Here is a 26489-nt window from a genome sequence, read left to right as displayed (position 1 = left end):
CAGTGACCACAGAAACACTCATGAGCCACACGCTGGTTAAAAGTGACTAAAAGCAGGGCCTGTCGGGGGTGAGGGCAGGAGAGGGATAGCATTAGGAGAAATACCTAATGTAGGTGACGGGTTGATGGGTGCAGCAAACCACCATGGCACATGGTTAGCTGTGTAGCCTGCACATTCTGCACATGTACCCCAGAACTTAAGGTATAATAATAAAAAAAAGTGACTGAAAGATTCAATTTGGAAAGTCCAGCTATATGTTGGTTATGAAAAGCATACCTAAGGAACATTGAAAGATTGAAAATAAAAGAATGGAAAAAATACATGGTTGGCAAATACTAACCAAAAGAATGCTGGTGTGGGTATATTAATATCAGAGGATGGCCTTTAAAGGAAAAGTCTTTCTTAGGGATAAGAAAGTAAAAAAGCCTTTGTTACCACTGGTAACAAAGGAGCCACTCATAGGAAGATGTAACAATTCTGAACTTGTTTATGCACCTGCTCACATAAGGCTGAACTGTAACAGAATTAAAAGAGGAAAGTGACAAATCCACTAGGACAGTGGGAGGTTTCCACACACTTCTCCTAATCACAGAGGAAAAACTAGTAAGACTACTGAGGATTTAAACAGTCAACAAGGCTGATCTAATGAGCCCTTGTTAACACTGCACCGACCCATTAGAGAATGCACCATCCTTTCAAACACCCATGGGACATCTCCAAAGTAGGACCTTGTACAATGTCATAAAGCCAGTTTCAACTAACTTCAAAAAATCAGTATCACACAGACGACTCTTTGATGGCAATGTCATTAAATAGAAATCAGAAACAAAAAGATAACTAACACATTCTACTAATAAGTCATAAGTCAAAGAGGAGATTATATTGAGCTTATTTTAAAAATTAGGATTGCCAAGATAATGGACATACCACAGATTAAAACTAGTGGTTTTTAGAAGGGATACTGTGTCCTCACATACCGATATTCTCTAAAAAGTGAATGACACATAGGAAAGTGTGCAGATTAAATGTAAACTGTGTTATTGAGGAGTTTGCAGAGGGCAGAGGAGAGGTGTGGAGAGGCTAGCTCCACTGGAGGTTTCGGCCAACGTCAGGGCAGCGGGCAGGGAAGCGGTGAGGTCAGGAGGAGGAGGTGGGATGTGGGGCCTGCCGGTCAACACCATCCTCCCCTCCTGATGGGCTGGTAGTCAGCAGTTCACCCCGCTGCGGAACACTCACTGCAGCTGTTTCTTACAGGAGACAGGCTCAGCATCTTGCCCTAAAGCCTCATCTAGTTATAGAATAAGACAGTCGGGAAGTGCCAGGCCTGTGGCAAAATGGAGCCTGCCTGCTTCAGACTTTCAAATTTAACCCACTCCCACCCCTGTAAAAACCCTGAGCCTCCGCAGAAAGAATACTTGTTTGGTCTAGATTCCAGCCCCAGGCCATTCCCAGGACATAACCCTGCACTTACATCACTTTATGCTGAGAAATTATTTGGGGATCGCTCCTGAATCAACTCAGGAAGAAAGTCTTTCTTTATGAGATTAGAATCTAATATTCAATCAAATCTAATGTTGTTTTTGATGTACTCATTGAATTTCAGTATCTACACTTCAGTCAATCAAACCTGCTCTTCCAGTGCAGCTGCACAGACTGCACCAGCTTTGTTACCTGGAAGAGTTATCCTAGATTTTTTTTCCCCCAAAGGCTTTTGTTTTCATTGAGACTGAGGGAGGCCTCTTGCCAAAATACCTGGAACTCAGACAAAGGCTGGACCCTCCCCCCAGCAAGATGCCAGCCCCTGCCTCACCGGTAGTGCCCTGGGCAGCAATGCTGGGCAGGGAGGGCAGAAACGAGCCCGCTGGCGTTCTAGTCAACAGGGTCCTGATCGTTAGTCATTTGGAACTTGGGACTTGGGATTCCCTGTGTCTGCGCATGTAAGCAATGATGCCTACGTGAGTCTGGAAGATGACATCAAGCTATGTCGATGCTGAGAGGATGGCTCCAGTGTCCCTTAGACAGTTCTTGGTGTCTAAGACAGTTCTTGGTGAGATGAGGGGCCGCAAGTGCCCTGCAGGGCAGGCGTCACTGAGCTGAGCACCCTGCCCGGCCTCAGTAACCTTCTCAGTTCACTGGTTAATGACAGCACCCACTTGCAGTTGCACAGTTCTCTGTGCTTGTCTGGGCATGCCCATGTCTGTGTCTCACTGGTCCTCTCCTTGCCGTGGGAGGTAGGCACGCTGAAGGCGTCTGGCCCCGCTGTACAGTCAGGGCGCCTGGCCCCATGGAGGCAGCGGCCGGAGACAGTTCCTGCAGCAGACCCCTGGTTCCTTCACTTCTCTCCTCTGGGACGTCCTGTAACAACCACACAGCCCTCCTTCCCAGATGGTTTGGTTTTTAATGTTTCCTTTTCTATTCCAAATGCCTTCTGCTTTGCAACTTACTTGAAACTGCAGGATCATGTTATTCCTCATGTTCTACCCTGTGCCTGAAGAGCTTTAGACAGCACTGGCTTTGGGTGTGTGTTTGTTTTCCTTCTCTCAGTTAAGAATTAAAAGCAATTTTACTTTGAGAAAGCTCTTATGAAAAGTCCTGGGAAACCATGCCTGGGAGGGGCCGGTGGGGCGAATGGCTTCAGTACAAAGCTTGTGTCAAGGCACCTTCATGGGCAATGAGGCTGAGTGCTTGGTCAGCTGTGGGCCTGGGGGAGCTTTGGGGAGTTTGAGCATTGACTGCTGTGCACAGTAGTTTGTCAGAGTTCAAGTCATTCTATGTACTGAGACACGCTACAGCCATGATGCCTAAGGGAAGGAAGCCACACCCAAAAGAACATTCAATAGTCCCCCCTTATCCAAGGTTTCAGCTACTTGAGGTCGACTGCAGTCAGAAAATAGGTGAGTACAGTGCAGTAAGATACTTTGAGAGAGAGAGAGACCACGTCACATAACTTTTGTTACAGTCTATTGTTATCATTGTTCTATTTTGTTAATATTGTTAATTTTTTACTGTGCCTAATTTGTAGCTTACACTTTGTCATAGGTATGCATGTATAGGAAGAAACAATATATGTAGGGTTCGGTACTGGGGGGGAGTGGTTCAGGCATCCGCTGGGGGTCTTGGAACATATCCGCTGTGGATAAGGGTGGCTACTGTATAATTTGTTTATCTGAAACTCCAGGAAAGACAAAGCAAGACTGTGTGGCAGAAAGCGGGTCATTGTGAGGAGTTGGAGGGAAGCAGGGATTGACTGGGGAGGGGCAGGGGCTTTTTTGGGGAAATGGAAACAGTCTAGATTTTTATCATGGTAGTAATTACAGGAATGTACACAGTTTTCAAATCTCATAGATCTGTGCATTTTAAATGGATGCTTGAAAATGTATATCTCAATAAGTAGTTTAAGAAATGTGTAACGAGAGAAGGAAAAACTTGCACAGTTCTCTATTTTTCTTCTTGTCTTCAAAGCTTTATAACATCCCAAAATGTGCTTGCAACTTCGATCATTCTCATTTTTGTTGTTACTATACTTTTTGTTTTTTTGTTTTTTTTTTCTCTAGCAAACCAAACTCAGAAAACACTTCTTAAATGCAAGGGCATTGACTTTAAACCAGTTGGTTACATAAGAACAAACAATGCAAACATATTAATTTGTTCCTTCTTGCTGAAAATGTTAGGCAGAGATATGCTTTTCGCCATGACTCATGCAACATTTTTATGCTTACGTAAACGCACATGCGCGTTGGTCCGGGTCTGATTTTTAATGGGGTTGTTTTAAGGATGTGCTACCTTTTCTCCCTACTGATTGGGTTTGGCTTCATCACTTGTTTTCCATGTTGATAAAAGGCAGCTCTTCATACTTACCTCCCTTCCTAGGGGCACATGGGGAACTAATGAGCCGTTTCTGAGCCTTCCTCCTTCTGGCGAAGGCAGGCACGGTGTAAACATGTGCACAGATGTCCTCAGGCCTTGTCTCTGACTCCTCTCTTCTTGCCCTCCCAGACTCCAGAGCCAGGTGCGCACCTGCCAGGTGAAGGTGAGATTGAAGATAACCAGCTCCCCACATCCCCTGCAGAACAAGTGGAGCAGGGATGGAGCCAGCAAACAGACCGCGATGATTCTGAAACGCTGTCCCAGCAGAGTGAAAGTGGATCAGACACAAAAACTGACCCCTTTGAAAGTGCCTCCGACACAGAGTCCTTGTCTGGGGACCTCCCGAGGGGAGTCTTCCACCCTCTAAGAGGTACTCCCGTAGATATAGAAGCGCCTTGGGAATACCCTGATGTCTCAGCAACTGGACCCCCTCAGGAGCAGCATTTGACCAGTGTTTCTGGGCCTCATGCAAAGGAAGAACTCGATTTGTCCCCTGGCTTAAAGGATGACTCTTGCAAAAATGGGTGGCGAGCCTTTGCCACAGTTGCTGGAAAACAGGAGGCAGGACACCTCTGGGACTGCGCGACCAGCCTGGAGCGAGAGTCTTTGCTGGCAGGGGTTCCCCGACACACAAGGTGCTGCTTACAGAGGGCCACAGATGGCAGCGGTCCCGAGCCAGTACAGGCGGTGGCTGTTCAAGACCTCAGAGGGCTCTCTGGTGTTTCTCTTCAGAAATCCAGGTCTGAGAGCTATCTGGGCATCCCAGTGGTCTGGCCCTTCCTTCTCTGGTGCTGTGAACTGGGTCAGAGTTGGCCACATATCCACAACAGGGCCAGGGCACCGGTGCTACCTAGCAGAGGCCCACTGGACAGCACAGCCCCTCTGGGGACCAGGACAAAGAAGGAAAGTACTCTAGGCCCTGCAGGGGACACAGAATTGCTCTGGTCCCAGCCCCACTCAGATGTCCCCTGCCGGCCTCCTTTGAAGACATCTTGCCTCCTACGAACCAAGCGTCACCATAGTGCCCCAGAAACTACTGGTGACAAGAACAGGGCATCCCCCAGACTCACCTGTGGGCATATGAGGGCACTGGTCAGGGCCCATTCCATAGCAGGGTTTTCATCAGAGTGCCCCGAGGATCCCGTGGGACAGAATGTTGTGAAGTCTGGGACCCATGTGAAGGAAGGGGCCGAAAATGAACAAGATCCAAGAACACAAAACACCCTTTCCCCTGCACCCACCCAGCTGTCTGGCCCAATTCCTGCTTTTCAGAGTGGGGCTCCCCATCTGCAGGGTCCCTGCAAGCCTGGTGGGTTTCGCTTGGAAAGGGCGTCTCAGGACACTCCCTCTGCAGGTCTCCTGGGGGAAAACCAGTTAAGACAGGATTCCAGGTCATGTCTGGTGGCTTCATGCCTCACCTCAGAGTTAGTGAAGCTCAGTGCGGAGGAAGTGCCTGAGCCCGCTGAGTGCAAGTCAGAGCGAAGCCCAGAAAGCAGAACCCAGGAACCCCAAGGCACCCAACTCGCACCAAGAGCTGCTGAGAGAGACACACAGAAGCACCTCTGGGGCATTTCTGTCCAGGCAGGAAACCAAACCAGCAATTACACATCAAAGTATGTGCTCAGCGAGGAAAGCAAGTCACCTACCAGGGCCAAGTTCCCACGGCAGCCTAACAGTGAGGGGACCCAGGTGTGGAGTGGAGACTTGATGGGCTGCTTGGAAGTGAGTGACAGTTCAGATGCCCCTGAGACCACCCAGAAATCAAGCGCAATAGACGCTTCAAAGGCAGCTGAAGAAGCCATGGTTCTAGACCCCAACTACAGGGAACAGGCTTTGCAAGGTCTTTCAGAATTCAAGGCAGCCACGGTGTCTCACTGCGGCCCTGGGGCTGAGGAGGGTGAACAGGGGCCTGGGGGTGCCGGGGGCCAGCAGCTGGAGCCCAAAGCAGGCGGCGAGGCCTCGAGGGGCAGGGGCGCCCTCATCATTGTGGCCGTGGAGCAGAAAGGTCTTCAGGCCACCAGGAGCAATGCGGGGCCTGTTCCAGAAACACTGCCCCGTGACTTTCCTGAGAAAAGACCGGAATCTCCCCTGAGCACTGGCGAGACCCCCTGTGAGTCTCCCACTACGGGGAAGACACCAGCCGGTAATGAGTGTGAGTTGCCAGCAGCCCCCATACAGGGAGCTGGCGATGGGGCTCTTCAGCGGGTGGCCCAGGCCGCAGAGCTTGGGAGAGTGCTGGTCCCCCGAGCTGCTTCGGAAGAGACGCCGAGCACAGAGGAGCCCCCGGGAGAGACACTGCGTGGGGAGAGCCGGAGGTCCGGGCCAGGGGAACGCGGCCCGGAGGAGGCACCTGAAGGCGGCGCTGCAGCAGCCCGGGGCCAGCGCTACCGCGTCCCCGCCTCGGAGCCGCCCCAGCCGCCACGCGGGCTCCGCAAGGCCGCGCAGGAGCTTGGGAAGCGCCCGACATTTTCCAAGGTGACCTCCTTCAGGAAGGGCAGGCCCTTGGCCGCTGAGAGCCCAGGAGGGGTCCCGGCCCCGACCACCGAGGGCTGCAGCTGGGGCTCTTCCGGCCGCGAGGGGCTCCCCAGGGAGAATCCGCCCGCTGCGGCCCTCTGGGACGCACCGCCTCTGCACCACAGGGACGCCAGCGCCTGGCCCGAGTTTGCCCCGCAGGCTGCAGGCGACAGGACTGCAGGGCCAGCAGGAGCGGGGCACATGGGGACCTCAGGGGACCTTGGTAGCCGAGGGCCTTCTGAAAGCTGCAATGCAAAGAGACTCAAAACAACGGAGAAAAAGCTCAGGGCAAGGTTGGCCTTGGCTCATAAGACCTTTTCAAACTTTTTTGAGTCAATAGTTTTAGAGAAAGAGAACACCCATGAACATTCCCCAGGTTCTCCCAAGGGCGAGAAGAAGAGCAGGCTGCGCCAGGGTTCCTGGCGGGTGTTTCTGAAAAGCAAAGATGCCGAAAGCCCCAAAAAGCCCGCCCTAGTGAGTCCGCCGCTAGGCCTCGAAATTCTTTCCCCAGCAGAGACCGACAGCCACTGTGAGGAACCGGCGGAGGACAAAGAGGGCTATGTTTTTAGCGATCACTGGGCACCCCCACTTACCTCCACACCTTTGTCCTCCAGTTTAGTTTCTCCAGAACACAGGAGGAAAAGTGAACCGACCATCAAGTGCACAGCCGCCCAGGAAGGCGGTAGGTACCTACCTTCAGGTATCTTTCCTGAAAAGTCCTGTCTGGCATCCCCCGGCAGCCCTCGGGCCCAGCAGGCTGGAATCGCGCACACCCTGCCTTCCAGCTCTGCCTGCTGCCTGGCATATGAAAACCCCGGGACGCCCTGCAGACCCACGAGCCCCAAGCCCCTGAGTCCCAGGCCTAGTGCTCAGCAGATGGGTCTCCACTACCCCGGGAGGGGTAGCGCCATCTCCATGGTTTCTCTTGGAAGCTACAGCTACGTGGACAGCAGTTCAGGGGACCCTGAAAGACCCAAGATTCCCAAGGGCCGGACCAGTCTCTTGCTTTCTCTGCAGACGCTAAACCAGGATGAGCAGAAGGAAGAGAGCAGGGAAGGAGGCCAGGGTCCGCGCGGCTTGGGCACAGTGCCCTGGCTCAGGGACCTTCCTGGGAGTGAGGTGAGTATCTGAATCGCACCAAGCCTTTCCTGACCTCTTCAGGCAAGAGAAGGAGGGGAGCAGGCGGGAATCTTCCTGAGGGGAGAGGTAAAATAAGAAGGCTAGGCCAAAATTACCTCCGTTACACTCCCAGCCCCCACCCCTAGTGAACACAGCGGGTGACCAACTTCTTGAACGTTACCAAGCTAACAAGCCAGAATTGGCATTTCATGATCATTTCGTGTTTTTATTTAATTTCAAGCCATTTGAATTTTCATTTGTATGAACTGCCTGCTCCCTGGGCACTGCCCATTTTCTTTTTCCCTTTTTTTTTTTTTTTTTGAGATGGAGTCTCACTCTGTCGCCCAGGCTGGAGTGCAGTCGCTCCATCTCGGCTCACCGCAACCTCTACCTCCCAGGTTCAAGCAATTCTCTGCCTCAGCCTCACGAGTAGCTTGGATTACAGGCATCCGCCACAACGCCTGGCTAATTTTGTTATTTTAGTAGAGACGGGGTTTCACCATGTTGGCCAGGCTGGTCTTGAACTCCTGACCTCGTGATCCACCCGCCTCCGCCGGCACTGGGTCTGTGCAGGCTTTTGTGTTAAACCTAGTGCTCCACTGTGGCATTTAAAAAAATTTCACATGCTGTCTTCTAGTACTTTAATGGCTTCTAGTTTATCGTATTTAGAATTTGATCCGGCTGGACTTATTTCATACAAAGACACAGGAATTGTTGGTGCTTCTGAAATGTTTAGTGCAGTAAGATGGTCTCTCCCACAAAGTGACCGCTTCTGTCCGGGATAGGTTAGCAGGGTCAGGCACAGGACGGAGCAGACAAGGGTTGGATTTCTCATCCCAGCTGCCCTTGGAAGGAGAGAGCTTTTCTGGAAATTCCAGAGCGTGCCCTGGAGACTGTGAAAAGTAAAAAGTAAGGCTCCCTTGGCTTCTTGAGACCAAGTGAGGCCGCGTCTTCCTCACGCCCAGAGCTGGGGAGCACAGGCCACAGCCGCCCCACGCAGTGGCCTCTCGGGCGCTCCCCTCCGCCTGCAGGCAGATGTCAGCCACACCCGGGCTCACGGGCTGCGCAGCTGGGAGGGCGGCAGATAAGGTGCTGGCAGAGCGCCTCCAGGCCAGGTGGGCTGCTAAGAGGGGCAGAGCTGGGCGAGAAGGGGTTTCCCAGCTGAGCATCCCACAAGGCTGAGTGGACAGCATACATTGAAATAGGATCGCTACCAGCAGGAAATGGCTTCACCTCCTCAGCCTGTTTGTGTATCTCTAAGCAGTTAAACACTAAAGGGTTTTTTTTGTTGTTGTTTTGGGGGGAGGGTTACTTTTTTTGTTACTGTTACTACTGAAGTTTAAAAACAAAGCCAAACAATACAGATGTAGAAAGGAAAGGGCCTCTCCCCAAAACCCTCTAATCCCACTCCATGCAAAGAAACACTGCCCTATACTAAGGTGTCTCATCTTTCATTGTGTTCTCACACAGGGCTTATGGGGCAGTCTGGGGAGAGGGAGTTACACCGCGGGGTCAGACATACACATTGCTCTGCATCTTTCTTGCTTGCTTAATACAGCAGGTAAAGCCCTCCAGCGCCTCATATTCATGGCTCTGTTTAGAAGTTGCATAATAGTTCAGAGTATGGCCATGCTATATTTCCTTTAACGGTTCTTCTACTGATTGGCGTTGAGGTAATCTCTAGTTTGGGGTCTTTATAAATAACACTTCAGCAGCACCCTTGAGCATGTGTCCTTAGGTATCGATGCTTTTATGTCTGTCGATATAAAAGTGGGATTGCACAAGGGGTAGGGGTATTTTAATAGCTTTCAGATTACCTCTGAAATGACTGGCAATCAACACTCAACAGCAGTATCTGAGTGCCCATTTCCTCACACCCCTCCAACTTAGTTGCTTATTGCTCTTTTGTGTTTTTGATCACCTGAAAATACATAGAGAACTTGATTTGCAAGTAAAAAGACATTTTAGTGTTAGGCAACTCAGAGTTAAATCAAGTAGTCAAAAAAAGATTTTACAGTATTTGAATTAACAAGCCTGATTTAATAGTGATATAGGCCAGGCGTGGTGGTTCACACCTGTAATTCCAGCACTTTGGGAGGCTGAAGTGGGCAGATCACCTGAGGTCAGAAGTTTGAGACCAGCCTGGCCAACATGGTGAAACCTCGTCTCTACTAAAAATATAAAAATTAGCTGGGCCTGGTGGTGGGCGCCTGTAATCCCAGCTACTTGGGAGGCTGAGGCAGGAGAATCACTTGAATCCGGGAGGCAAATGTTGCAGTGAGCCAAGATCGTGCCAGTGCACTCCAGCCTGGGCAACAGAGTGAGACTCCGTCTCAAAAAAAAAAAAAAAGTGATATATACATATATGTCTCTGTGTGTCTATGTATACACACACATGCACACACATACATGGTGCAGAAGCACATAATGGAAGGCAGATATTCCTGGAAGTGGTCCCTGTGCTCATGTTGTGCGTGGGATGGAGCAGGTGCGTTGGGCCTCAGGCACACACCTGAACAGCCTGCTTGGTTTGTTGGGTTTTTGTTTTTTTTTTTTGTGCCTTTCTGTTTTTTTGTTTTGTTTTGTTTATTTTGTTTGATTCAGGGTCTTGCTCTGTCTCCTAGGCTGGAATGTGGTGGCGAGATCACGGTTCACTGCAGCCTGGATCTCGCAGGCTCAAGCAATCCTCTTGCCTCAGCCTCCCAAGTTGCTGAGCCCCCAGGCATGCGTCACCACACCCAGATAATTTTTTAATTTTTTGTAGTGACAGAGTCTCACCTTGTTGCCCCAGTTGGAGCCTGCATGGGTTTTAACAAATAGTAAATGAGATGATGATTATAAAGTATCCAGCAAAGGGCCAGGCGTGAAGCGGGTGCCCGATAAATGTGAGTTCCTATTCCTCTTTCCGTTTCACTCCTTACTGGAGAAGAGGAAGGCCTAGTACACTGCGCATCAGACTACAGACAGAACAGCAGGTACATAGGGAACGGGAAGGGAAGCAAAGCTCAGAAAGCCTCCCTCTGTCTGGTAGAACCCTGGATGGTGCTGGAATGTGAAACTCCCCTTGGAGAAATGACTGCGCCATCTTGTGGGCATTCCTGGGAGAGCAGGCTCTGATGGTCAGAGTAATTTGCAAGGAATTCAGTCAGTTATTCCCACTTCTTCCCTGCACAACAATATTAAGGAGCAGCAGTTCTCTTATCCCAATCTTTTAAAACAACCATTCTTAATATTTTGTTGTTTACTTCTAGATTTCTTTCACAAACAGGTTTTATATAGGTAACATGGCTTGTGATAATATCGTGTATAGAAATCTTAATTTTCTGTGATTTTACATCCTGCAGTTTCTTTAAAGCTTTTCAAAGTCAAGAAATAGAGAAGACTTACAGAACAGCATAATACATAAATGTGTAGATATATATTGTCAACACACACCGGATGACCTCCACCAGGTCATGAAACACCACATCCCCCACGCTGCCCCCTTCCTGCCACCTCTCTTCCTCCTCCCTGCCCTACCCACTATGACCCATCTCATGGTGTTCACTTGCATTTCATTATCATGTTACTACTTTATTACCATGGGTGTGGGGGTGGCCTGTTTTGAGGTTTATAGAAACAAAATCTTACACATTGCTTTAAACTTTACTCAGTCTATTTTGTGTCTGCCTTCCCCTGCTCTAATTAAGAATCATCCTGTGGACCGGGCGCGGTGGCTCACGCCTGTAATCCTAGCACTTTGGGAGGCCGGGGCAGGTGGATCACAAGGTCAGGAGATCTCTCATCATCATGTTGAATTGCTCTGAATCATCATAACACATTGTATTTCTCAGTGAGCTGCTGATGGACTTGGGGGTTGTGCCCAGTTTGGGGCTGCTGTGAACATTTGGGTCGGGGCCTGCTGCACGTGCATGTATATTTCTGTGGGTTGCATTTTAGGGGTGTCCTTGGGGGATGCATATCTTTAGTCTTACTAAATACTGTCAAATTATTTTTCCAAAGTGATTGCATCAAATTACACTCTCTCATTAGGGGTATCCTTTGCTCTCTGTTCTCATTCACATTTGGTCGATACTGTCAGCCTTTTTAATTTTAGCCATTCTGCTAGGTGTGTAGCAGTATCTCACTGTGATTTTAGTTTTCATTTTCCTGATGTCTGAACACGCTAAGGAGCTTTTGTTTTTGTTTTTGTTTTTGTTTTTTGAGACCAAGTCCCCCTGTGTCACCCAGGCTGGAGTGCAGTGGTGCAATCTCAGCTCACTGCAACCTCTGCCTCCCGGGTTCAAGCAATTCTCCTGCCTCAGCCTCCCGAGTAGCTGGGACTATAGGCGCTTGCCACCACGCTCAGCTAATTTTTGTATTTTTAGTAGAGATGGGGTTTCACCATGTTGGCCAGGCTGGTCTCGAACTCCTGAGGTCAAGTGATCCACCTGCCTTGGCCTCCCACAGTGCTGGGATTACAGGCATGAGCCACTGCACCTGGTCTAAGGAACTTTGTATGTGCTTTTCGACACTCTAGATACCCTTGTCAAACTAAAATAATCAAAAAGGTCAGAATCTAGTTTAAAAAGAGTTTATTCAGGCCAGGCGCAGTGGCTCAAGCCTGTAATCCTAGCACTTTGGGAGGCTAAGGCAGGAGGATCACCTGAGGTCAGGAGTTCAGACCAGCCTGACCAACATGGAGAAACCCTGTCTCTACTAAAAAATACAAAAATTAGTTGGGCATGGTGGTGCATGCCTGTAATCCCAGCTACTTGGGAGGCTGAGACAGGAGAATCGCTTGAACCTGGGAGGTGGAGGTTGTGGTGAGCTGAGATTGCACCATTGCACTGCAGCCTGGGCAACAAGAGTGAAACTCTGTCTCAAAAAAAAAAAAGAGTTTATTCAGCACAGAAGTTGAGGACTGCAGCCCGGGACACACTTCCAAGTTGCCTTGGAGAGTCCTCCAGAGAACAAAAGAGAGGCTCACATTTTTTAAAGAAAAAAAGGAGGAATCAGGAGAGGGAGTGAGTACAAATGTTGTTTATCAGGAATTCTTACTGGTGTATGGAAGTAACACTGGCTGGTGATTGGCTATACCTTGTTGAACTATAAGGTGTGTGGCATTTTATGGCTACTCAGAGTGAGTTAGTTTAGAGTCCACATAGCAAGTGGCTCCAAGAGGTAGCTATTAGCTGAGGGGGAGTGAGATATTACATCTTAAATGCCTTTTGGTTTTGGGCCTGATAATTTAAAGGGCTCATATTCCTCAGATATTTTTTTTTTCTCACTCTCTTGTGGGACATGTCTCTCCTAGTCTGTCATCCGTTTGTTTTGGGGTTGTCTTTCTCTTACTGATTCTGGATAGAATTGCATTGTTGGTAAATGTGCCACAAATATTTCCCATTTTGTGTGGCTTGTCTTTTTTTTTTTTTTTTTTTTGAGATGGAGTCTTGCTCTGTCACCCAGGCTGGAGTGCAGTGGCATGATCTTGGCTCACTGCAACTTCTGCTTCCCGGGTTCAAGCAATTCTCCCACCTCAGCCTCCCAAATAGCTGGGACTACAGGCGTGAGCCACGATACCCAGCTAATTTTCGTATTTTTAGTAGAGACGGGTTTTGCCATATTGGCCAGGGTGGTCTCAAACTCATGAGCTCAAGAGATCCACCCACCTCAGCCTCCCAAAGTGCTGGGATTACAGGCGTGAGCCATCGCGCCTGGCCATAATGATATCTTTTGATGAACAGAAATTCTCAATTTTAATGTTGTCAAGTGTATCCATCTTTTCTCTACCCCGAGGTCATGAAGAGAATCCCTTAAATTACCTTCTTAAAAACTTTCACGGCCTTGCTTATTGCATGTAGGTCTCTGAGATGCCTATAACTGGCATTTGTGTTCCATTCATCTGTTTGTCCATCCTTCTACTGACACAGTATCCTAATCATTGTAGCTGTACGGTAAGCATTGCTGACCAGTTCCTCTCACATGGTCATCAAGTCGATAAACTCAGCTCACTGAGTGCCACTTGTGGGCGGGCAGTGTTCTAGATGCAGTGGACACTGTACTGAATAATACAGCAGGATGTCCATCCTCACAGCAGGACAGCATGCAACAGTCAATAAATTAGTGAGTGAGTAAGAGCATTTCAGATAAAAGGAAATGGGAAAGAGAGTTGAGAGGTTTGACGGTGGGGCACTCTTGGCTTGGAGATTTTGGGCCTGACATTTGAACCAAGTCTTAACTGATGAGGAAGCCATAGAGCCCTGGAAGGTCCAGCCTCATATGTTAGTAACGTGGAGGAATCCCCTCAGTCTTGCCATCCCCATTGGTGCCTGATGCTTTAGCTGCAGTCTTTCTTTTTTTTCTTTTCTTTTCTTTTTTTTTTTTTGAGACAGAGTCTCACTCTGTCGCCCAGGCTGGAGTGCAGTGGTGCGATCTCGGCTCACTGCAAGCTCCGCCTCCCGGGTTCACGCCATTCTCCTGCCTCAGCCTCCCGACTAGCTGGGACTACAGGCGCCCGCCAACACACTCGGCTAATTTTTTTGTGCTTTTAGTAGAGACGGGGTTTCACCGTGTTAGTCAGGATGGTCTCGATCTCCTGACCTCGTGATCCACCCGCCTCCGCCTCCCAAAGTGCTGGGATTACAGGCTTGAGCCACCGCACCCGGCCTAGCTGCAGTCTTGATAGGATTGTTTTCCTCACCTATAGATTGCTGTAGAATTTAACCCTCCACAGTTTCACCTCCCACCTGTGAGACCGTGGTGTACTTCCCTTTTTTTTTTTTTTTTTGAGACCGAGTCTCACACTGTCACGGGCAGTGGCATGATCTCGGCTCACTGCAACTTCCAGCTCCCAGGTTCAAGTGATTCTCCTGCCTCAGCCTCCCAAGTAGCTGGGATTACAGGCACCCGCCACCACACCCAGCTAATCTTTTATAATTTTAGTAGAGAGGGGGTTTCACTCTGTTGGCCAGGCTGGTCTCGAACTCCTGACCTTGTGATCCGCCCGGACCGTGGGGCATTTCTACGTGTGTGTATGATGCAGACCAGCACAAGGCAGTCCTCTGGTGTGAAAGGTGCTGTCTGCATTTAGAGATTTTCTTTCCTCTGGGATTTCAGGTTTGGGGGCAGAGAGCCTTTGATTCCAGGGGAAGCAGGCTCCAGCGTCTGCTGAAGGCATGCATACAGGATTTTGCCCCTGGCTGAAGGGGCTTAGGAAGGACACCAAGACCAAGAGAGAGCAGGACAGAAATAGCTGTGGGTGGGCAAGAGGAATCAGAGGAGACTGGAAATTCAGAAGTCCTGTGAGTGTTTTAATACCCACTCTGACCTGACTGTGAGCCTTTGGTTAAGACCACACTGGGACCCAGTTTCCTTGTCTATCAAGGATTGGACCAGGTGATTTCCTAGGTCTCTGCTGGGTGTAATATCCACTTTATACAATGAATGCTGGATAGCTTTCCTGTCTACCAGCCACAGTTCTAACTTTGGTGGCAAGATTCCAACATACTTTTTCTGCTTAGGAGTTCTAAGTGTGTGTGTGTGTGTGTGTGTGTGTGTGTGTGTGTCTGAGAGAGAGAGAGAGAATGAACATTTTCTAGCCTTTAAAATGTTTATAATCTAAAATTTGTATGGAGAGATACATGCCCTAAAATAGTTAAAACAATTTTGAGAAAGAAAAATCAAGTGAGGGGAATCAATAATTGATATTAATTCATGCTTATTACATAAAGTAATCAAGACCATGTAGTATTGGGGGAGGGAAAATTACATAGAGTAATGGAAAAGAATAGAGAACACAGAAATAGACCCATACAAGTATACCCACCAATTTTTAGGTGCAAAAGCAATTCAATGGATAGTCTTTTTGAGAAACAATGTTGGATCGTTTGGACATCCAAAGCAAAAAAAGAAAAACTTTGACCTAAATCTCACAGTTTATTTAAAAATTAATGCAAGAACTTCCTTTAGCCATTCTTTAAGGGTAGATCTGCAGGCAATAAATTCTCTCATTCTTCCTTTCTTTGAGAATGTCTCAATTTTCCCTTCATTACTGAAGAATATTTTCACTGGATAAAATATTCTAAGTTAATAGTTATTTTCTTGAAAAGTGACACTTGAAAAGTTTTATGTCACTTCCTTCTGGCCTCCAGGTGTCTGATGCCGTTTAAAATGTTTTTGTCTTATAAGGAAGGTGTCTTTTTACCCTCTCACTGCTCTCAATATTTTTTATTTGTCCTTAGATTTCAGAAGTTTGCTTATGTTTCTTCTTCATGTGGATTTCTTTGGATTTATACTATGTGGACTTTGCACACCTTCTTATATCTATGGGTTTATATCTTTGGCCAAATTTAGGAAATTCTGAACATTATTTCCTTAAATACTTTTTCACCCCAACCCACTTTCTCCTCTCTCTTTTGGACTCCAGTTATCTATTGTTTGATCTTTCTTTGCAGTCTCACAGGTCCATGATGCTCTATTTGTTTGGTTTTCTTTCTCTCTCTTTCTTTCTTTCTTTCTCTTTCTTTCTTTCTTTTCTTTCTCTTTCTTTTCTCTTTCCTTCTTTTCTCTTTCTTTCTTTTCTCTTTCTTTCTTTCTTTCTTTCTTTCTTCGGTCTGTTTTCTCTCTGTTGTTCAGATTGTATAATTCTGTCTCTTCCATCTACAAGTTCACTGATCCTCTTATCCTCTCCATTCTCCTGTAAGCCCATCCACTAAACTTTTTATTTCCGTTACTATATTTTTCAATTCTATAATTTCCACTTAGATATTCTTTGTATATTCTATTTCTTTGCTAAGAGTTTACATTTTCTGAGCTGTTCTATTTTTCATTTGTTTCATGAGTATTTGTATTGCTTTTTGAAGCATTTTTATGATGGCTGCTTTAAAATCTTTGTTTGATAATTCCTGCACCTCTGTCTTCTCCGTGCTGGTGTCTGTTGACTCTCTTTTTTATTCAAGTTGAGATTTTCCCTGTTCTTGTTATGATTAATGAGTTTCTATTTTATTCTGGATATTTTGGGGAGTGGAGTCTTTGTATCTTATTTAAATCTTGTTTTGGAAAACCACCTCTGACTCCACTTTGGTGTGGGAAGGTGGGCACTACCTCATTACTTCCAGGTTTGGGTGAAACCCTACATTCCTTTATTGGCCTCTATTGACACCTTATGCAAGGATGGGTGTCTCATTTACTAATGGGCAGGGATGAGAGTTAAGATTTTACACCAAGCTTGCACCGATAGCTTGGTGTAAGAGTTAAAGAGGAAAGAAACACAAAAAGTGGCTCAACAGTCAAAGACAGGTTTATTTTGGAAAATAAACCTGAGAGGAGCTTCTGGCTGATTTTTTGGTCAGGAGCACTCTCTCTTACAGACTAAGAGTATGTATTGGTGAGAGAGCGTATTACAGGCTTGGAATATTTCTGTTGGGGGGAGAAGTTTATGGTGGGGGTTGGAATGTCTCCAGTTGGAGGGGAGATTATATTAGGGCTGACATCTCTCTGGCTGGAGGAGAGATTATCTTGGGGTTGGCATGTCTCTGGTTGGGGAGGGGTTTGGAATGTTTCTGGTCAGAGACGTTATTTGTGGTTTATGGTCATGCTGATCTTAGCTGATGCCCTTTAGATTTAGGCAGTTTTTGATCAAGGTGGACTTTAGAATGGCAGTGGGTGCTTGTCCAAGATGGTCATACTCCTGCTCTGTCAGTGGGATCAGGAGGCCTTGTGAATGCTAGCTGGTGGTGAAAGTGCTGGCTCTCTAGCAGGCCTTCTCCTGCATTACTGTAGCAGGGCAGGGGAGGAATGCCTCACTGACACCAGGTAGAGGATAGAAGACTGGCTTCACACATTGTCTTCACAGACAGCTGGTGGAGGGCCTCACTAACACTGGCAGGGGAAGAAAGTTCAAGCTTTCCCATCAGCCTTCTCTCACACCATTTGGCTCGGGGACATATGTGACCCATGACAGGTGGGGTTGGGAGTTCTTCACTCAGGCTTTGCTGGGGTGTGAGGGAGACGGGTGTGTTTCATGGTTTTTACCTAATGTTTGGGTAGAGCATTTGTCTAAAAGTTTTCTGTCTTGCTAGGCTGGTCCTTTAGCTAGAGAATGCAGGTTTCTGTTGGAGCTTTTCTATCTGGACCTAGTGACAGCTCCAGCAAGACTGTTCAGCATCCATATAGGAAGCATGTATGAGTGGTATATATGCGGCAAAAGAAAACCTAGGGAACTCCCTGGTGTGTTGTTCTTTGTATTTTATGATCCCTAGCTGGTTTGCTTTCTTCTCTCCACCATTCAGATGTCTTTGTTTTTGTATCTTTGTTTTATGCATAATGTCTTAGGTTTTTAGCTGTGCTTAGTGAAACAAACAGGAAGAAGTGTGTCTATGCCATCTTGTCCAGAATTGGAAGTTTCCTGTTTTATTTTTTTTCATAGCATACTGTTCTTGTTTAATGATTTCAGTGTCTTCCTTTTTCTTCTTCAGGTTATTAATTTCAGTTATTTTGAAGTTTTCTTCTATCCTTTACATTTTCTCTTTCCTAGTTTTTTTCCCTATTTGTTTATTTTGGTCATTTTAGTGTGTTGAAGGTTTTTCCTAAATGCCTAGCAATCCTTGGGTGAATTTCATATTTATTTCGGAGTAAGACACCAAATATCTGTTTAGGTATTATGTGGGCACGTGTGGAGCTAATCAGCTAGTGTGCTTTCCTATCAAGTGATTTTAAAAGAGAAGTTGCTTATTTTATAAGTCAATGTTTAGAGGTCTCTTCTCTGAGGTGGGTCAGTTTCTCCAGAGCGGTATCCTCCAGTCACTTATTGAGGAGATACAGGATTATACCGGGAAAGAATGAAGCAGGGTGCTGAGTCACTGCCTGTTTACCACGCAGGTTTTCTTGTTACGCTGTTTTCATCCCAAACCTCTCCACTGTTTTCACCAGTAAGTCCGTGGTCCCCTCAAGCTGGAGATTCTTGTTCAGTTATTCAGGACCATAAGTCTCACGTGTTTGATCTTGGCTGGCAGTTTGAGGGAAGAAGAAATGGAAAGGGGAGTATACACAGTTGTATATACTCTGTGTAGTATACAGAAGGCTGACTGTGCTGGGACCTTAACTGAGGGTCACACTTACAAACTTTAAACCAGAACCTCTGCCTGCTGTATATACTCTGTGTAGTATGCACAAGGCTGACTGTGCTGGGACCTTAACTGAGGGTCACACTTACAAACTTTAAACCAGAACCTCTGCCTGCTTCCTTCCCTGCGAACTCCAAGTCATCTGCATTTCTTTAGATAGCTTCCTGTGCTCTGCAGCACCATCTACCCCTCCTACGTCTACTTACCCTTTCCAGATTTTCTTGAACTTTCTCTTCTACCATCATCTCATCATTTCTTAATGCTGCTCTTTTGGGAATACAACGAAGGACAAAAGTTCCTTTAGTCAAACTCAGATTATCTCACCCCAAAGTCTGCTCTCTGGCCCTCTCCCCTAGGACACATGAGGACCACCAGGACAGCCTGAGCTACCTTGCCTGTCTCTAATCTATCTGTCTCTCTAGTACAGTAATTCTCAGACTAGCCTTGCCTCAGAATTCCCTGGAGGGCATTTTAGACACAAATTGCCAACCATTCCCTCAGGGCTCAGAAATCCATTTTTCACCCATTCCCAGGAATATGGTCTATCTGTTGCTGCATAGCCCGGAGGAACCAGCTGGGTGCCTCTGGGCAAGGACTTGCTCTGGAGGCATGTCGCTTAAATTGTTTGAGTTTCTAAGGGAGAAGACACCAGCTGTTTCTGATCCACAAGGTACTTGGGGAGAAAGAACTAGCTGAAAATAGTTTTTAAATGTAGGGCAATATTTGGGAGCTCAAATAAACACATTAGATCAGTGGTTTGCAACCTTGACCGCACATTAGAATTACCTGGAGAGCTAGAAAAAGTCTTAATTCCCAGGCTGTACCCCAAAACCATTATGTAATAATTATCCAGCCATCCAGTTTCTCTTCCTCCATCTCTCTCTCTTTCACTGTATACATATGCATATGTGTACATTTTTAATTTTAGAATACCTCAGATTAATCAGAGAATCTATAATTAAATCCTAATCTTGTAGAAAATTCTTATGCAAAATGCTGTGATCTCCCAAATACATCTAATCACTTCCAGAATAAGGACCCCCTACAATTTCTACCATAAAAATAAATTCTATCAAGGAGCTTAATTTAAAATAAGAACTTCATTTTCCATGTACTTACCTACAAAATAAGCATCATATTCTGTTCAGCAAGAGATATTTAAGAGGCAAAACCCAAGATCCAATATTAAGTAAGCATACCCACTTTTCTCCAACTGATACATCAGTAAGAAATTATAGCAAAAACAGTCTCCTGTACTACTGGAGTAGAGTGTTGGGTAGAACAGTCAGCCCTGTGATTGTCTCCAGTGAGGGCTGCTCTTGCCAACCATTTTTTCTAGGAGCAATGTGTCAGCAAAATCTTGCCTCATCAGACCCAGCCTCATTAGTCCTCCAGTATAGAAATTTTTTTTTTTTTTGAGACGGAGTCTCGCTTTGTTGCCCAGGCTGGAGTGCTGTGGCGCAATCTCGGCTCACTGCAAGCTCTGCCTCCCGGGTTCCCGCCATTCTCCTGCCTCAGCCTCCCGAGTAGCTGGGACTACAGGCGCCCGCCACTACGCCCAGCTAATTTTTTTGTATTTTTAGTAGAGACGAGGTTTCACTGTGTTAGCCAGGATAGTCTCAATCTCCTGACCTCGTGATCTGCCCGCCTTGGCCTCCCAACAGCATAGATACATTTTTAAGGTAGACTCTTGAAATACTTAAAAGAAATTTCACCTTAGTTTTTAGCAAACAGTACACACAGAGTGATTGGGGATGCCATTCCACAGAGGTTGCTGGTACAAAGTAGGTGTTCATGAGGTGGGCCTAGGGGGTCGTTAAACTTGGACAACATGTGTGAAGAAAAGGGTTTCTTCTCCCAGTGGCAAATTCCAAACAACAGAGATGCTGGTGATGCCAACACAGGCCTAACTATTCTGCTAGTGGGGACATATTTTATTTTGAAATCCTTAAGGTGCCTGGTGCATAATGGCAACCAGGGATGGTGGTGGCAATGTGGGTGAGGTGGAGTCATGCCTGCATTTCAGTGAGCATCCAAGTCAAGCTGGAAGAGGTATTGGGCTCTGGAAGTGTGCTTCTGCTTCAGTTTTGTTCATAAGGGATGTTGTTTAAACAGGAGCTTTTACCCCAGTTGCTGGCCTTTAAAAAGTATTTCTAATGAGCATGCCAAGTTCAGTAATTACTTTCAAGGCCTAATTCTTTGATCAAAATAGAAGACTGGATTTTAAAAAAAAATACTCTTGAAAGTAGACATTTTAACAGAGACAAAATTTGTTTTGTTCCTAATCTTCACATTTTCCAAAATGACTGTGAATAAAGTATTTCACTGGACTCTGTACTTTGAAAATTAACCAAAACATAGTGTTATACCCAAAAGGAACTGGGCAGAGGAAGGACAGCGTTTTCCTAGTTGATATGTCCTTTGACCTCTGACCCCTGACCCGTTCTCTCTGCTCTCCAGAACCACATGCCCTGGGAAGAACCAGCAGGTGAGAAGCCCAGTTGCTCTCACAGTCAGAAGGCTTTCCACATGGAGCCTGCCCAGAAGCCCTGCTTCACCACTGAGATGGTGACATGGGCCCTCCTCTGCATCTCTGCAGAGACTGTGCGCGGGGAGGCTCCTTCACAGCCTAGGGGCATCCCTCACCGCTCACCCATCAGTGTGGATGACCTGTGGCTGGAGAAGACACAGAGAAAGAAGTTGCAGAAGCAGGCCCACGTCGAAAGGAGGCTGCACATAGGGGCAGTGCACAAAGATGGAGACAAGGTAAGCCGTTCCCGGCCAGGAGTCCTCAGACTTGATCTGGTATCCCCTTCTCTCTGCAGCTGCCTGTTGCTTCCTGAGCTTTCGCCTGACTCTCCTGTGATGTAACTTGTCACCCTGGGCCCCCTTGGATTACAGCATGCTGCCTGGGCCACACCCAGTACTGCAGTCGAGGGCCTGCAAGAGAGACACTTTGAGCAGCGCATTCCCCAGAGCCACAGAAGCCAGGGCCCCCTCTTCCTTCTCTGTAGTATGTCTCTAGCTGTGGCCAGCTCCATGCAAGGTAGCAGTGCAGAGAAGACTGCCATTTAATGAGTGCCTGCTGTGTGCCCGACATGATTAGACACTGCCCTAGCATTGGCTCTGCCACACACAGAGGCTCAGAACATTTCAATATGACAGTCTTAACCAAATTAACTAAAGTCATTACACTGTCCATTCAATTTTGTCTCTAGGACACTTTGACAACATGATTTTTTGCATGAAACCGACAGCCTACTAAAAAGTAAATTAATGGTGTAGACATCATGCCATTTACCCAATCTTTGACAAGAGTTTCTTGTTTTTTCCAATTATAAATAGCAACATTTATTATCAAGTGTTTGCAAAGTACACATCTCTGAGTCTCACCTCATCCTTGAAGACTCACTTTTTAAAACTGAGGTGAAATTCGCATAATGTAGAATTAACCATGTTAAAGTGAAGAATTCATTGGCATTTAGTATATTCATTCACTATCTTTTGCGACCACCACCTCTGTCCAGCTCCAAGGCATTTTCATCACCTCTAAAGGAAACCCTATTCCCATTAAGTTGTCACTCCCCATTTCCCCTCCCCAGACCCTGGAAATACTCGCCTGCTTCCTGTCTCTATGGGTCTTCCTATTCTGGATTTTTCATATAAATGGAATTACATAATACGTGACCTTTTGTGACTGGCGTTTTTCACTTAGCATCGTGTTTCATCCATGTCATAGCACATATCAATACTTTATTTCTTTGTATGGCTAAGTCACATTTCGTTATGCAATTATACAGTACTTGTCTCACTTTGTTCACACATACATCCATTCCTGAGTAGCTCTTTATCCATTTCTGAGTAGCTGGGATTACAGGCGCCTGCCACCATGCCCACCTAATTTTTGTATTTTTAGTAAAGACGGAGTTTCACCATGTTGGCCAGGTTGGTCTCAAACTCCTGGCCTCAAGTGATCCACCGGCCTTGGCCTCCCAAAGTGCTGGGATTACAGGCATGAGCCACCGCGCCCGGCCTGGAATTCTTTACATATTCTGAATGTAAGACCATTATAAGATATGTCATTTGCAAATATTTTCTCCCATTTGTAGAGTGCCTTTCACTTTTTTTATCGTACCCATTGATGCATAAGTACTTAATTTTGATGAAATCTACTTTATCTATTTTTTTGTTGTTGCTTGTGCATTTGATGTCATACCTAAGAATCTATTGCCAAATCCAAGTAATGAAATTTACCTCTGTTTTTGTCTAAGAGTTTTATACCTTTCGCTTTTAAATTTAGGTCTTCGATCCATTTTGATTTAATTTTTGTATGGTATGAGATAGAGGTCCAATTTTAATATTTTCCACACGGATATGTAGTTATCCAAACACCATGTGTTGAAGAGACTATTCTGTCCCTTACTGAATGGTCTTGGCATCCTTGTCAAAAATCAACTTACCCACCAGGCGCGATGGCTCACATCTGTAATCCCAGCACTTGGGGAAGCCGAGGCAGCGGATCACTTAAGGCCAGGAGTTCAACATCAGCCTGGACAACATGGTGAAACCCTGTTTCTACTAAAAATACAAAAATTAGCCGGTGTGGTGGCACGCACCTGTGTACTCCCAGCTACTCAGGAGGTTGAGGTGGGAGAATTGCTTGAACCTGGAAGGCGGAGGTCGCAGTGAGCCAAGACCGCACCACTGCACTCCAGCCTGGGTGACAGAGTGAGATCCTGTCTCAAAAAAATAAAAAGTCAAATAACCTTAGATGTGTGGGTATATTTTTGACTCTCAATTCTATCCTATTAACTTATATGTCTGTCTTTATGTCAGTACCACATTGTTTTGATTATCACAGTTTTATAATAAGTTTTGAAATTGGAATGTGAGAGTCTTCTTTGTTCTTTTTCAAAATTGTTTTGGCTATTTGTTGGACCTTGCAATTTCATATGAATCTTATAATTAATTTTCTAATTCTGCAAATAAAAAAAGGCCCTTGGGATTTCCATAGGATTGCATTCAATCTGTAGATCACTTGGGAGAGTGGTGCCATATTAATATAATATTAAGTCTTCAAATCCATGAACACTGGGTGTCTTTCCGTGTTTGGGAGGTGTTCTTGAATTGCTTTCAGCCGTGTTTTGTGGTTTTCACTGTAAAAAGTCTTGCACATCCTTGGTTAAAATGTTTCCTAAGTATTTTATTCTTTTCGATGACATCATAAATGGAAATTTTTAAAAGCTTCATTTTGGGATTATCCATTGCTGGAGCATAAAAATACAATTGATTCCTGAAACGTTGCTGAATTCATTTATTAGCTATAATAATATTTTTGTGGATTCTTTGGAAATTTCTATGTATAAGATTACATCATTTATAAAAATAGGTTATTTTACTTCTTCCATTCCAGTTTAGATGCCTTTGATTTCTCTTTTTTCCCGTACTTGCTCTGGGTAGAACGTACATAACAATGTTGAGCAGAAGTGGTGAAATGGGGTGTCCTTGTCTTCTTGGTTTTAGGATTAAAGTTTTCAGTCTTTCACTATTGAGTATGATGTTAGCTGTGTGTTTTTCACAAATACCGTTTTATCATGTTAAGGTTCCTTTCTATTTCTAGTGTTTTTATCATGAAAGGGTGCTGGATTTTTTAAGTGCATGATCAATTTTGATGATGGTTTTTCTGCATCAACTGAGATAATCATGCGTGTTTTCTTTGACCTATTAATGTGGTATATTACATTGAATATGTATTGATCTGCAGTTTTCTTTTCTTGTGATGTTTTTCTCTGGCTTTGGTATCAGAGTGATTCTGGTCTTACAGAATGAGTTAGGAAGTGCTCTCTCCTCTTCTATTTTTTGGAAGCGTTTGAGAAAGATTCTTCTTTAAATATCTTGTATAGTTCACCAGTGAAGCTTTCTGGTCCTGGGATTTTCTTTGTTGCGGGGTTTCTGATTACTGATTCAATTCTTTTTTCTTTTCTTTTAGCGTCAGGCTGGTGAAAAAACAATTCTTTACTTGTCATAGACCTGTTCAGAGTTTATATTTCTTCTTGTTTTGTTTTGAGACGGAGTCTCACTCTGTTTCCCAGGCTAGAGTGCAGCAGCATGATCTTGACTCACTGCAACCTCCACCTCCTGGGTTCAAGCGATTCTCCTGCTTCAGCCTCCTGAGTACCTGGGACTCCAGGCATGCACTGCCATGCATGGTTAATTTTTGTATTTTTTGATAGAGACAGGGTTTCCCCATGTTGGCCAGGCTGGTCTCAAACTCTTGACTTCAAGTGATTTGCCCGCCTCAGCCTCCCAAAGTGCTGGGATAACAGGCATGAGCCACTGCGCCTGGCCAAAGTTTATGTTTCTTATTGAGTCATTTGGCTTGTGTTTTTCTTAAGAATTTCTCTATTTTATCTACATTATCTAATCTGTTGATATACAATTGTCCATAGTGTTTTCTTATAATCCTTTTAAATTCCTGTGACATCAGTAGTAATGCTTCCACTCTCATTTCTAATTTTAGTAATTTGTATTTTCTCTTTTTTTACCCAGTATAGCTAAATGCTTATCAATTTTGTTAGTCTTTTCACAGAATCTGGTTTTGGTTGTCTTGATTTTCTCTATTATTTTTCTTATTTTTATTCCATTTTTAATTTTTTATCTATTTATTCATTTATTTATTTAGAGACTCAGTTATGGGACTGGTATTTGGTATTTTTGGTAGAGACAGGGTTTCACCATGTTGCCCAGGCTGGTCTCCAACTCCTGGGCTCAAGTGGTCCGCCCACCTCAGCCTCCCAAAGTGCTGGGATTACAGGCATGAGCCACTGCACCTGGCCTCTATTGTTTTTCTATTACTATATTTAATGTGTCTCTACTTTCATCTTTATTATTTTCTTCCATCTATTAGCTTTGAGGTTAGTTTGTGCTTCTTTTTCTTGTTGTTTAAGATGTAAAATTAGACTATTGATCTGAGAAATTCTTTTTTAATTTAGGCTTTTACAACTAGAAAGTTCCCTCTCAGCATAGCGTTCACTGCATCCATAAGTATTGATAGGTTGTGTTTTTGTTTTCATTCATCTCACAGTATTTTCTAATTTTGTGATTTCTTCTTTTCTTTTTTGTGAAATTTTATGATTTCTTCTTTGACTCACTGGCTGTTTAATATTGTATTAATTTCCACATATTTGTGAATTTTCCGTTCTGCTATTGATGTCTAGTGTCGTCATTATATTGCAGTCAGAAAAGATATTTCGTATGAATTCAGTCTTTTAAAATTTACTGGCCGGGCATGGTGACTCATGCACGTAATCTCAGCACTTTGGGGGGCTGAGGCAGGCAGATCACTTGAGGTCAGGAGTTCGAGACCAGCCTGACCAACCTGGTGAAACCCCGTCTCTACTAAAATACAAAATTAGCTGAGCGTGGTGGTGCATGCCTATAATCCCAGCTACTTGGGAGGCTAAGGCAGGAGAATTGCTTGAACCCAGGAGGCAGAGGTTGCAGTGAGCCAAGATCATGCCATTGCATTCCATCCTCGGCAACAAGAGTGAAACTCCATCTCAAAAAAAAAAAAAAAAAAAAAAATTTACTGAAACTTGTTTTCTGTAAAAGACTTATGGTCTCTTCTGGAGAATGTTCCATGTGTACTGGAGAAGAATGTGTATTCTATTGTTGTTTGGTTTAGTGTTCTGTATATGTCTGTTAGTTTTAATTGGTTTATAGTATTGTTCAAGACCTCTATTTCCTCATTGACCTTATGTCCATTTATTATTGAAAGAGTGTTGAAGTCTCCAGCTATTATCGCAGAACTATTTCTCACATGATTTCTGTCAATTTTTGTTGCTCAGTTGGTAGGTACATATGTTTGTAATTGTTATATCTTCT

The 26489-nt window shown here is 45.3% G+C and overlaps 1 protein-coding gene and 1 non-coding gene across 5 annotated transcripts in view; one reads left to right on the top strand and one right to left on the bottom strand.

The window, feature by feature from the left end:
* The window catches only part of ARHGEF4 (Rho guanine nucleotide exchange factor 4), a 202460-nt gene that overhangs the window by 68001 nt on the left and 107970 nt on the right, over positions 1 to 26489 (top strand). The window contains exons 2-4 of one of the 4 annotated variants that reach the window (XM_055262716.2): positions 3997 to 7500; positions 21066 to 21093; positions 21205 to 21371. In XM_055262716.2, the coding sequence (XP_055118691.1) occupies positions 3997 to 7500; positions 21066 to 21093; positions 21205 to 21371 (3699 nt within the window). Of the gene's footprint in view, positions 1 to 3996; positions 7501 to 21065; positions 21372 to 26489 lie in introns of all 4 variants that reach the window. The other 3 variants (XM_055262715.2, XM_055262717.2, XM_055262718.1) reach the window with 3 other exon arrangements.
* Positions 19873 to 20001, bottom strand: LOC129472766 (small Cajal body-specific RNA 4). Its single transcript, XR_008654048.1, has one exon. It is a non-coding gene; the product is annotated as a small Cajal body-specific RNA 4 (non-coding RNA).

This window comes from Symphalangus syndactylus, chromosome 22 (assembly GCF_028878055.3).
Source record: "Symphalangus syndactylus isolate Jambi chromosome 22, NHGRI_mSymSyn1-v2.1_pri, whole genome shotgun sequence".
In the NCBI taxonomy this organism is placed as follows: domain Eukaryota; kingdom Metazoa; phylum Chordata; class Mammalia; order Primates; family Hylobatidae; genus Symphalangus; species Symphalangus syndactylus.
The sequence above is the reverse complement of the archived record's forward strand: the minus strand, read 5'-3'. Positions and strand labels throughout refer to the sequence as shown.